This window comes from Harmonia axyridis, chromosome 3, assembly GCF_914767665.1.
Source record: "Harmonia axyridis chromosome 3, icHarAxyr1.1, whole genome shotgun sequence".
Classification (NCBI taxonomy): domain Eukaryota; kingdom Metazoa; phylum Arthropoda; class Insecta; order Coleoptera; family Coccinellidae; genus Harmonia; species Harmonia axyridis.
Window position 1 is genome coordinate 20,186,890 of NC_059503.1, and position 12,894 is coordinate 20,199,783.

Below are 12,894 nucleotides of genomic sequence, written 5' to 3' on the forward strand. Positions count from 1 at the left end.
TGCGATCAGGTTGCCATACAGAAAAGCGAAAAATAAGCTAAAGCAAATGAGAAAATCTATGAAAAAAACAAACATAGATATTTAAATACACGAGCATGTAAAGTACTCATATCTTTTCTACATAACGTACTAATCGATACTTTATGAAATTTTTCATCTTAGATTGGTTGAATTTTTTCGAAAGAGAAAATCTGCGTACATGCATCAGAAAAATCGTGCTGAAATTTTTCGATCTTTTGAAATAAAATGAACACATACATATAGACATTTTGAATGAGTTCATGAGGAAAGTCAAGCCATTCTTAGTTTCTCAGAATCTACAAATTTGGAAACTGAAGTCTTATGGTTATGGAACGAGTTCAACATTCTAGAACTGAGAGTGACGGACACTTATAAGTTACAAATGTATACATGCGTTCTATTGTTTTAAGAAAAATGAATTTGAGAGAAAAACAGAAAAAAAACGATCAATAGAAATTTTGGATAATAAAGAAAATGAAACTATGAATGAATGAAAATCTTTGAAAAAGATTTTTCGGAAGTTGAATACACACAGTTTTTCTGTGTCGACAACATATCCTTGAAGCTTAAACAATGTTGTAAAGGAAGAAAATCAATGACCTTAATCAATCAATAGCGGTAGAGCTTTTATTAGATATAAAACATAATTTATCCAGAGAAATGGAAGAAGAGTGATTCCGAAAGAGTGAATCTATCATTTTCTAATTTATTGCATTTTCATCATTATTGCATTTTTCCTGTGTAAGATTTGAATTGAGTTAATATCAAAACTGATCTCATATCAGCCCATAAGTTTTAGTCGATCAGTTAGTCACTCATGGGCATAACCAATGATTATTATGTTAAAATTGTGAGTTTTCTTGGTGAGTCCTTTCGTGCTATTGAAGTTAGAAGAAAATGGCGATGAGATTCGTTCGTGCAGCCGTGATAAATATGGCACTCACTTTCAACGTGATGATTGTTTCACCGCTTATGTTATGGCCTCTTTCTTGCAGTCCCTAAAAAGCACACTTATTGTGAATCAAGCTCTAACTACACGAATACGAAGTGAGGTCGGTTGTGTGCAACAGGTCTCTATAAGGATGTACCAACAGCACCTATATTACATAGCTGAATAGGTCTACATAGATGAGGAATAAGATCTAAGTTCAAATAACTGGAAGGAATTCTTTCTCATTTTCTGTCTAGACAGTCAAAAAGGATGAACCATTGATTTGTAAATACAGTATATGATATTTAATATTTATTTAAGACTCAGATATTAACAGCAACTAGGTTCATCAACAATATAAAGCTTGATGCCAGAAAGATCGAGATCCATTTATAATAAAATGTGAAACTTTCCATTTATCTCATCTTCTGAGGTTCTTAATTAAAAATTGGTTACGATAGTTTTAAATTGCACTAAGATTAATATCAAAATTATTGAAAAATAAAATTCTCCATTAAAAATCTCAAATTGATGGGTTGAAGTCGGTAAGTGGTAAAGTCGAGGGTGAAGTAGAGCATAATACCGGCAAAATGGCTGTTATTAACTAGGAAATAATAGCCTTCATTATTGAATCGCATAACCTCTTATAATTTTTCAAATGAATTTCGTTTTAGAAAAGATCGTGAATGTCGAGACATCCTGTACAAATTGATATTTGAATTATCTCATAAATTATTCAATGTCTATATAAATCATCTTCAACGAACGACAACTACGTGACAGTGTACAAGAGAGAAAGTTTATTCGTTGATCCTTCCAATTACTTTATGCTAATGTACAAAACCACCTACAAAACACAGAATAACGAATGCAACAATAAGAAGACTACGGATCGAAATTGTCCTCGTGCTGTCAAGAATATCTCACCTTGACAGCAACAATCTCCGCATAGCCAAGAGTTCCACCCCGAAGAGTAGTTACAGATCTTTTCAGTCCCTGGAATGAAAAATCAACATCAACAATTTCTGGCACCTTATCGTTCATCTTTTTCGTCCAAAGGATGCTACAACGTTTATTCCAAGATATTTCAGAGAACAGGAGCCTCCTTGTATATTATTTGTTTATGGAATCATCTTTTGCTTCTGAGTTTATCGAAAGTATGGTGTGTTTCCCACAAAACCAAACACAGAAACACAGAATGTGAAATAATGTTTATGGTTATGTCTATAATTCATAATGTTTTTAACGTTTTGAGTAGCGTGATCCCTGTTTGAAACTAAATCAGGAAGATAAACTTCCAAATTTGCTTTTTTAGTGTAACAGGTAATTAGGCCACATTAAACATCATTCGAAAGATGGTGCAAACTAGAAAATAATCAATATTTAAATTTCTAATCAGGGTTTGAGCAAAGGGTCCAACTGGCCATTAGAATTTTGAATTCGGTGAAATTAAATTGAGTGATAAACTAGCACATTTTGTTTGATTGTTGAAAGTTTGATATTGCATTGGTTGGTTTTGTTTACCAGGTATTCAGTTGATTTAGACGATAGATTGCAGTTGTTGATAATTTTATTGACTCATCGAAACAATTCAAACGTAAATATTCAAAATATTATAATTTTTCGTAGTATATGTTAATTCTCAGAGATCTGCAAGATAAATGAGTAATAATGAAGATTTTTCATATCTTGAAGCAGTATATATAGTTGATAACTTTAAGAGATTTCTAGTAGGTGATTGGGTTAAGTGTTAACTAGATAGCTGCAATATAATCAAAGAGTTCAGAAGAAATTTTATTTAATCTCTTCGTCATTTTTCAGAAGAAAAATCACAAAACCAGATTTGAATAATTGCGAAAAATTCCTCATAACTGTTTGAAGAAAATATACTATGAATTTCAAAATATAATGGTTTTTATTAGACTGTACGAATCTCTGAAATATCTTGAAATTGGGATGATTGAACCAAAAACAAATCATTCGAGGTATCATTTCAACGTAGAAAAACTCCTAACGAGTAATACTATTTAATTCAATTGAAATCTTCAGAAAAAATTTTAATATCTACTAAAAATAAATTAAAATACAAAAAAAAGTTATTCATTTCGAAGATTTCGCCTGCACTTGATGCTGAATATATGGAATTAGAAACTTTTCTACATTTCAACAGGCACCTACATTCGATCCATGAACAAATATATGGTTGATGATAACATTGCAAACATGATGAAATATATTTTTTCCACACTATATTCTGAAATTGATTGTAAACAATGAGAACAAATGCTTTACATTTTCTCCACATTTCAAACAAAAACCAACAACGACAAGTTGCAAACGATACGTACCCTTCCAGGCTGCATAAATAAAATTGAATTTCAAATAAAAAATTATTGAACATAAATCTAGAATTGTTGTGGCATATTATACAAAATTATTCGAAATAGTTTTTGGATATTAGTTAAAAATTTTTTTTTATTTTCGAGACTCACCTTCACTGCTTGGAGAACATCTATTCCTGCACTACCTGATTCCCCTTTTTGACCTTTTTCTCCAGGTCGACCCTGAGAAAAAACGTATTTATTATTATTATGATTGAATGTTGAAGAATATTTTTGTTGTGATGAGGATGCATAAGCCAATTGCCATTATTTTGGAAATATTTTATTTTATACTCTGAATAATTTCTAACATGATGAATAGATATTTCGAATGCACTTCAAAAGATTCTAAAAAAAAATACTAAAATGTAATATTTCCCAAATAATATTCAAAAATTTGTGTACTTCTAGCCAACATGCCTAATTTTAGCTTTTCTAAAAATCATTATCGAAAATGTCTAAGTTAATTTCAACTTACTGCATCACCCTTTGGGCCATCTAAACCAATTGGGCCCTGTTAAAATAAAACAAGCATTAGATAAAAAACAACAGGCTGTTATACAATGATGATTCATGTTAGGTTAGTTGTGATGAAGGCGGAAGTTAATAATCAACAAATATTAATTGGCTAATACTAATTCTACTGATCTACTCACAACATTGAAATGGTTATTTACAGAATGAATATGATATTTTCTGGATATGGAAAATATCTAAATTTCCCAATTTTTTATGTTAGCATATATTACTTTCTCGATTAATATTCTGCATTATGGATAGGTTTGAGAAGTTAAAAAGTTTAAATTGACCGCGACAACTATTTTATCTACACTTTTTGATTATTTAAGTACCAATTGTTTCGCTACAGAGTAGCTTCTTCAGATTTTACATTTTGAATACTAGTGGAATCTGAAGATGCTAATGTGTAACGAAATTGTTATTTATATAATTATGGAGTGGAACTAGAATAATTATCATTTAATTTCAATTTAAATGATTTTTTATCATGAAATGAATGTATTTATAGAAGTGTAACTTCTGATTATAGAAAATTTTTTAGGAATATTATTTCAGGTCGAATAATATAAATATGTATTAGTATATCAAATAATTGAAAAAGAACGAGTTAGCATACTAACGAACTCGTATTTCCAGTAAAGTTTGGAAAACAATCACAATTTTCAGAAAGAAGTAAATTCTGAAATCTATTTTTAATGAGATGAATAAAATAAGATATTTCCACAGTAATTAGAACTTTTTAATTTGAAAAATTTGAAGAGAAGTATGGAGAAACGCGCATTGAATTGAGATATAATAGAATTTATTAAAAAATCAATGAGAAATATAAGTGTCTTCACAGATGTGAAATGTAATGAAGAAGAAGAGCTCACAAATAGCAAATATCAGTTGAAATCATCTTTTATAACCATGATTCATTGTATCATGGTTCTATTTATTGAAGATATGGAAAAGCCAAATTTCTTATATTTAAGAAATGAAATATTCCTCAATGCTACTACTTTCATTTAGAAAAGGATGAGATAATTTATGTATATATTATACTCAACCATGAGAATTCGTCCTAAAAAGAAAATAATAATGTGGATATAAAAGATAAAGAAATCAAAATTATTATATTCATTATTATATCATGCAGAAGGAAATTTCAACTATTGTTATCAGAAATAATGATGGTTTCAATCTCCAAGGAGATTATTTAAGAGAAAAATAATAAACCAATCAGTAAGTTTTCATATTAAATATAAAATGTTAGAACTGTTAGAAAATTGAACCATTATCCAAATAATTTACGTTGTTAGTATTACCAAACGTGCTAGATGCATCTCCGTCACCGTTATAATAAAACATATCGAAATTTAACAAACCGGAAATCCAGGATAGCCACGCACTCCTTTTGAACCCTAGAAAATATTATCAATATGAGTTCCTCACTGTGAGTCGCGAGGATAATTTGGAATCAGAAGTTCAAGACCGATGATGTTAATTCAATTTTACTTGGACGTGGTCCATGGATTCAATTTTCAAGACTTAGTTAGGTCAAATGTAGATATAAATAATTATAATCGAGCAATAATCCATGATACAATGAATAAATACCGAATCATTTGCTTTCATTTCAACCTTTGTTCTTAATTAATGATGCTTTTTAACAGGAAGATCTTTTGACTAATAAAATAAAGACTTCTTCCAACAAAGCCGTATAGTTAGGAATTGAATATTTCATTTTGATATTTCAATGAATTGATTATTCTCGAAATAAAAAAAATTAGAGTTTATTTCTTGGAGTAGTGAATTCTCAAATCATAATTTCTGTTCCATCCACATAATCATTAATGGACAACTTGGCGCATTCACCATTTTGTATCCCAGTCAATACCCGGCAGGTTCTGATAATAGCGGATTTTTTTTTGTTGGATCATCAAATGAAATGAAGATAAACTGGAAAAACTTTTATAATCGATGTTTGAAACAAAAGACGATAAAGATCATTCCGCTGAGTTTGAATTTAGTTGGATGAACCTATGTTATTAGTGTTCATAATCTTTGAAACTTGATCATATGATTGTGAGTCTTTCGACTTCATGATTTAGATATCGAAACTAAAAAAATGCAGTGTAGCGTATGTAATTTCAAAGAAGTATATTTCAAAATTTTACAGATGAAAATAAAAGAAGTGGAACGAAGTAATTTTCACTAATATACATATTTTTGGAAATTGATTTGTTTTATTTTATTTATAATGAATTTCAGGTGAGGATCGAATCCATTGAATAAATATAAAATTCAATGTTTTTTCTTGGACGATCAAAGCCTCATTAGGTAAAGCATTAAATCAACAGCAATCGCAAATAAAACCAAGTCTGAATAGTTTGAAATCAGCACATTTACATGTGTGAAAATCAATTGACGTATTATGTTCATAAAAATAAAATAAAGTGAAATTACGATATTATGTTGTGAGATTATTGAAATTTTTCAAGAATATAACATAAAATATCACGTGGATCCCGAAGAAGTATATATGTAAGTTGCTTCACCGAGAAAGCCTGAACTCCAGATTAATGATGATGAATGGAACTTAGCTAATCTGAAGTTACCTGTTAACAACGTTATAGATGCTGTTCCAAACTTCCCCAAGTACAAAAGACGAGATTGTTCAACAAGGGTGCGAAACACACTAACGGAAACCGTGGAGATATAACCGTGTTGCTGCTAAGTGACAAATCCTTATAATTAAGTCATCGTTCGTTGAGAGGTTTGAGTAATTTGGGTTCTGTAGTTCAGGCACAATTGTTAAACTTGAAATGGAGTACATCTGGCGAGCATTGAGTTTGGTATTCTCTCCTGGAGTTTAAACTTATGCACATGTCTGTGCTTTTTGAGCGCTCGTCTCAGAACCGAAGAAGAATATCGAAAACAAATTAGCCACTATTTCCGGGACTACAAAAACGAGATTTTGGAAATTTATATGAAATAATGATTTTAGCTCCGTGCAGAATTTTAAAGTGCACACATCATCAGAACCATAGAAAATTCAAGACGAACGAATACTGAAAAAGAAATATTTCCGTGATTACAGAATAGCAATTCGAAGCTTAAAATTCAAATTTCGTGTCAATAGCGATATCAGAACTATAGTAAATTGAAGCTGCTTATCGAAAAGAATGAAGAAAGCACTGAAGTGAAGTACGCTCAAGTTCAAGTGCTGTCTCGAGTTGCTAAGTCGAGGCTGGCGGGATCAGGTAGCGACAATCTGCCCGGTCTCGGTTGAAATGTTCCGATACAAAATTTGGACCATGATAGAGAGATGATTTTTTCTGGGATATGTGTTTATTGTCTAAAAGGAAACATAACAGATGACGAGATCTTTTCGAGTTTTTATAACCTTTTTTGTTTCTTCTAAAAAATCGTTCGAACAAATTGATGAATGACATTACGTTGAAAGAAGTTTTTTCAATATAGTTTTTCATAACATGTCTCTATGCAGATTGATTGTTTAAGTATATTCCATATTGATTGAATTTCGGCCACATATTTTGAAAATTAAAGGACTAAGATATAAAGTTTAGACTTATGTTCAGAAGATGGAAGATCCAACTGGGTTGAAATTTTGCCTGTATATTTGGAATATCTATTTCAAGCTTCGTGTAGAATTTCTTGTTATTATTGACACCAGGACGATAAAAAAATCAAGCAGAATATGAAAAAAATGAGGAAAATACTGACGTAAAGTCAGGAGCTTTTGAGGGGTCGTCATTTATTCACCTGTTGCATCCTTGGAGACCTGTATAAAGTTCTGACGTTTCCAGGGGTGCATAAAGAAATGAGCAGCTTTATTCCCGTCAGTGTTCTCATTTTATTTTTTTATAGAAATTCTGTGCATGTTCATGGAATCGAATGCAATAAAATTTTCTAACTAAGAATAATTTATTTTTATCCATCTTAAAGAGCAGAAAAGCTGGAAAAGATATTGACTTCTCGTTTTATGAGTATGTATTGTATTAATGAATTGTTAACGTAAATTTTCAAAATCATTTACAGAGGAGCGAATTATATTCATTGCAAATTCCACAAACTCATCTCCTAACATAAACCTGTATAACGGAAATATAATTTGCTCAACAAATTTACAACGAATCATTGAAGTTTAATTCCATTGACATAAACTATCTATCGGCGTTCAAGTTTTTTATATCAGATTTTCTATGTTCATCATGTATTATGAATTGAAAGAAAAGTAGTTGAATGAGTTTTCCAGACTTTAGAGAGCAAATAACGATTTATACAGTATCTACGTCATGAAAATGAGGAAATAGAGTGTAGAATGAATGAATTGATCGATAATATGAAAAACTTTTATGTATTTGCGATTGCTGCACTCAGGGATAGAAAACACCTATTTTCCAGTTCTAGAATCCATTAGTGACGCATTTGAGTGGATAAAAGAAAATCACTCCACTATTTTTTGTATTTTTTCCATATCGATTTTAATGAAATCATTGATAACAAAATAACATAATAAATAGGGTAAGCGATTATTGCATACAAAATGAATCAGGAGAAGCCATTGCTGGAATATTTTCAAGAATGAAAACCATATTAGAAACAACAAGTGAAATGCAAGACTCGCATGAATTTCATTTACAAATCGAATTTTGATCAAAAATGTTCTTTACTGATTCAATAGTTTGTTTCGTTTCCTTGTTCACATTTTTTTGTTTAGTATTTTTTTTTTCAGTGCTTTATTGAAATTTTCATAGTTTTCATTCAATCTGAAATTCAGAAATGAAAGGAAAAATATCTAAAAAAATTCATTGCTGTTTTGATTCCCCTATTCTATAAACTGAACCATGAATTTTAACTGATAAAACAAGAAATCTGAAATGAGGAAAAAATTACACACTGCATTTATCTTACTATTGAGAAAATTTCTAAACTAACGCTTGCCTTCTGATTTTCACTTAGAGGGTATTTTTTAGAAAATAATAAGAACTTTGAAATTTCATTTGAATTACATTTTTCAAGGTTGGTGATTTTAACCATAGATTCAAATGTGAAAAATGAGTGATAACTGACAATTTATAGAAACAGTGGCGAGAAATTTTTTATGAATATTAAATTTGTTTTTATTTCATTTGATGACGAATTTCCATCAATCAAGGACTTAATCCATCAAATATATCATATATCATATAAAATAAATTGAAAGCAACTGAAATTAAAATTTCACATGCATCGAGAATGTGCCATCAAGAGTGCTTATTTAACATTGTTCCGATATATTTTGAACATTTGGATTTACATTTTAATCCGATCGCGAAAACTGCAGTGTGAAGAGATACTTTCGACATTTCAATAAAAATAAATGTATCTACTGATGTTGCTATTTCCTGTGAAAGAGATCCAGATAAACTGGAATAACAACATTCAACAGCGAATTTTCTCTATCTTACCATGTATCCCATTTCGCCTTTTTGGCCCTTGTCTCCCTGAAATAGGGAATTATCTTTTTGAACACATACTATCGTGGAAAGATCGAGAACATTCAGTGAAAATAAAAGCATCATATGGTTTGTGTGAGGTGATACGATGATTTTTTTTAACCTATTTGATACTGATAGCGATATAAAATGAGCAATTCACTTCGTCGGAAGAACATAATGATAGAATAATAATTACCAATTAATATAAGTTTGATTTAGCGCAAATAACATGAGGAAAAGTTCCGTTTTCAGTAGATGAAATAACTTAGTGGAAATGCTCGACTGGAAGATTCATACCGGTATTTACGATCTTTGAAGTTTAAGAGTAGAAGGTAGGTACATGTGAGCATGCAACTGCGCAGTTGCGAAATTTGAAGTAAAAAATTTGTGGAGTTTTAAACAATAAAAACAGATAGGGAAAGTATTTATATATGAAACATTGATAGCTGAAATAGAGCATTCAGTCGTTCTAAATGAAATTAAAAGTTTTTTCAAATGAAGTTTTCAATGTGAAATGTTCGATTCCACACCAAAATTATTTTACATTTCATTTCGCTTGTGCCATATACTGCTTTATGCATCATTTTCTTCAATTTCCTGATTTTAACGGTATTCTAATCAACCTGATCACGTAGCTGAGAGAGGAGTTACTACATATATGCGATGATTGATTAATTTCCTTTTCAGCATCCCGCTGATTAATTTGATCAATACTACAACTCGATGGCAGAATTAAAACTTACTGGACTTCAACCCACCAAAAGATGATTCAACGATAGAGATGAACATTTAATTCATTCAAATGATAATTTAGTATATATTTTTTCAATGTAAAATTTCATGTTCAGTGAAAAAAGTACTGAAATCAATACTTACTAAAGGAGAATGAGTATCTAATAAATGCAAATGATCATATTTGACTCGATAGTACAAGAAAGTGAAATATTCTTCGCTATCATATCTTTCTTTTGTTTCATATTACTTTGTCACTGTTCCTACCATTTGGCTAGAAGCGCAAAATTAAATCCTCAAAATATCGAGTTCATTCTCTTAATTCACTCAGTGGATTTATAGGTTGCTTCATTCAATTTTATAGCATTTTCTTCCAAATATGTAAATTGATAGGTGAAAAGATAATTCAGAAAAATTAATTATTAATTTAACATATTTTTCAAAGATGAAAATATTTTGAATGATGTGGGCTTTTGCTCCATAGAAATCAACATTCTTTATTGTTCGACAACATTGCGAAATGAAAATGCGAATATTGCAAGGTATGCTCAATTGATAATACATAGTCAACACACATCTGAATTCTTGAAGAATTAGTGAAGAGAAGCCTGCCTTGACAAGTATAGTGTATTTATTTTTGTAATCATCTAGTAAGATTTTTGTACCAACTGAATACTTTTTGTTTTTGCTTGAAGAATTCACAAATCTTGGGATATTTGCTCACCATACTGTAAGCATCAATTCACGAAGCGATTTATAATTTTGATTTCAATTCAAATTTGATTTTTTCATTTCAATTTTAATTCATGGTCCAAATAAATAATGAGTTATTTCAATAAGTTCTTTTCAGAATCACGAAGTTTTCAGAAAAACAAAGCTTGATCATATTTTTACTACCATTTGTTGAAGCCGATTTCATGATAGAACTAGGAAAGAATGCAAAGTATGGCAAGGATGTTAAAAAATGTTTTATGACATTATGACACTGCTAAAATAAATGGATAACAGTAATGCTTTTGATGATCAAATAAATCAGGTTATTGAATCGAACATATTGTATATTAGAAAAGGCACATTATTGTGAAATAAAAATTATCTTACTCAAATAATGAAAGTCATAACCAACAAATTTTTTAATAAAATCGAAAGTGCTCAGGATTGTCACGATGAATCTCAGAAATTGAAAGAAACTCATGGGAAGTAATCCAGATCCAGCGATATCCATAAATTCTTCCGACAGAAGTTTTTTCATATACCGAAAACGTGAACCTCATAAAACATAACACGAAAAAAAAAACAACTTAAAACCTAAAAACGAAATAAACCAAAAATAATACCGGAAATCCGTTTTTGCCTGGTGTTCCGGCAGGACCCTGGAGAAAAGTAAAGAAAATAAAATCAGAATACATAAATAAAACGTGAGGTGTTAAAATGAAAAAACGTGCTCTCAATGCAAAGATTCAACTTACCGCTGCTCCTGCTTCACCAACATCTCCTTTCTTACCCTTCCTCCCACGCTTGCCAGGAGGACCTGAGGGACCTGGGGGTCCTGGAGGACCTGCAATTAAGAGAACAACTGAATGAGAGAGGAGTCTTATTTCGTAAGTCATTTACTTCGGAAAATCGTGTTTGGATGATGGAAAACAAGGTGTAATTAGAGGAGGGATAATTTAGAGGATGAAGTCAAGTTCACACTTCATCACAAGATTTCCGAATTGAAAATCAAAACGAAAATGAATTCTATGTTATAAACAGTTCCATATAAAAGAACTAGAATTTATGAAGGATTGTTATACTACTACAGAAAGAACCGACTTCATGAGTGTAAAGTCAACTAATAAAGTTCATGCGATGTGAAGGGTAGGATTTGGAATTAGGAGTGAGAGGTATGGCCCATCTAATTATTGCTATTATTAGATGTTCTCCATGATCAATACATATATCAAAACCAGTTTTGAGCGCTCGTTCACTGAACAATAATTGCAATTTTCCAATTTTGAACTTGGTCTCAAACGACAAAGTTCGAGTCATTGATGATGAATATATCCTAAAAATTTGAAAGTTACAGGGTAGGTTTGGATTTTGCATGGTACGATTGATTTCGTTAATGGGAAAAATCGGGCAAGGAGACAAGGAAATTTTGTTTTCCGGAAAATTACTGCAATATCGATGTCAAGTTCAATGCAATCTTTCATGATGATCAAATCATAAGAATAATAGAAAATATATAATAAGAACATTCATGAAGATAACACAAATATTTTCATGACAATAGATCCATTCGATTTGAGATTTTGAATGTATATACATGGTGTCCCAGTACTTTATGACTCAGGTGTTATAAAATATTAGAGATAAGACAGAAATGCTTTAATTTTAATAAATAAGAAAATTATTATTATTATTTTCAATATGGTCATATTGAAAATAACTTAATGGATGTTGATGTTGATTATCTGCGGTGTAAAAGAATTTCAATTCCTTGAAGATTGTCTTAATGATTTTAATAAACGTACAATATTGTTTGTCGTAACTAGCCTTGTAAAAGAAACGAACTGTTTCGAAACGTCGGCGTTGTTACAAATTAAACAATAGAATAAAATTGTGTCCAATATTCCCAATATTTTCTTATTTATTAAATAACAATGGATGATAACCAAGTAATAAATGCTTTAATTTTGTTTTTTACGTCGCCCCCCTGCGATTATATTATGTGCCTCCAAATTATACTCCCGAAATTCAGTTTTTTTGTGATAACTCCCGAACGATATAACCTATTCAGGTTATTTTTTGAACTTGAGTCACTACAAAAATCAGTAATGAT

At 30.5% G+C, this 12,894-nt stretch overlaps 1 protein-coding gene across 47 annotated transcripts in view; it reads right to left on the bottom strand.

Moving 5' to 3' along the window:
- The window catches only part of LOC123674725 (collagen alpha chain CG42342), a 226,832-nt gene that overhangs the window by 16,919 nt on the left and 197,019 nt on the right, over window positions 1-12,894 (bottom strand). For 7 of the 47 annotated variants that reach the window (XM_045609773.1, XM_045609732.1, XM_045609734.1 and 4 more), the window contains exons 2-10: window positions 11,540-11,628; window positions 11,408-11,443; window positions 9,309-9,344; window positions 5,220-5,255; window positions 3,812-3,847; window positions 3,445-3,516; window positions 3,301-3,309; window positions 1,880-1,948; window positions 966-1,019 (exon numbers count right to left, since the gene is read on the bottom strand). In XM_045609773.1, coding sequence (XP_045465729.1) covers window positions 966-1,019; window positions 1,880-1,948; window positions 3,301-3,309; window positions 3,445-3,516; window positions 3,812-3,847; window positions 5,220-5,255; window positions 9,309-9,344; window positions 11,408-11,443; window positions 11,540-11,628 — 437 coding nt within the window. The remainder of the gene's footprint in view (window positions 1-965; window positions 1,020-1,879; window positions 1,949-3,300; window positions 3,310-3,444; window positions 3,517-3,811; window positions 3,848-5,219; window positions 5,256-9,308; window positions 9,345-11,407; window positions 11,444-11,539; window positions 11,629-12,894) is intronic. The other 40 variants (XM_045609781.1, XM_045609742.1, XM_045609739.1 and 37 more) reach the window with 39 other exon arrangements.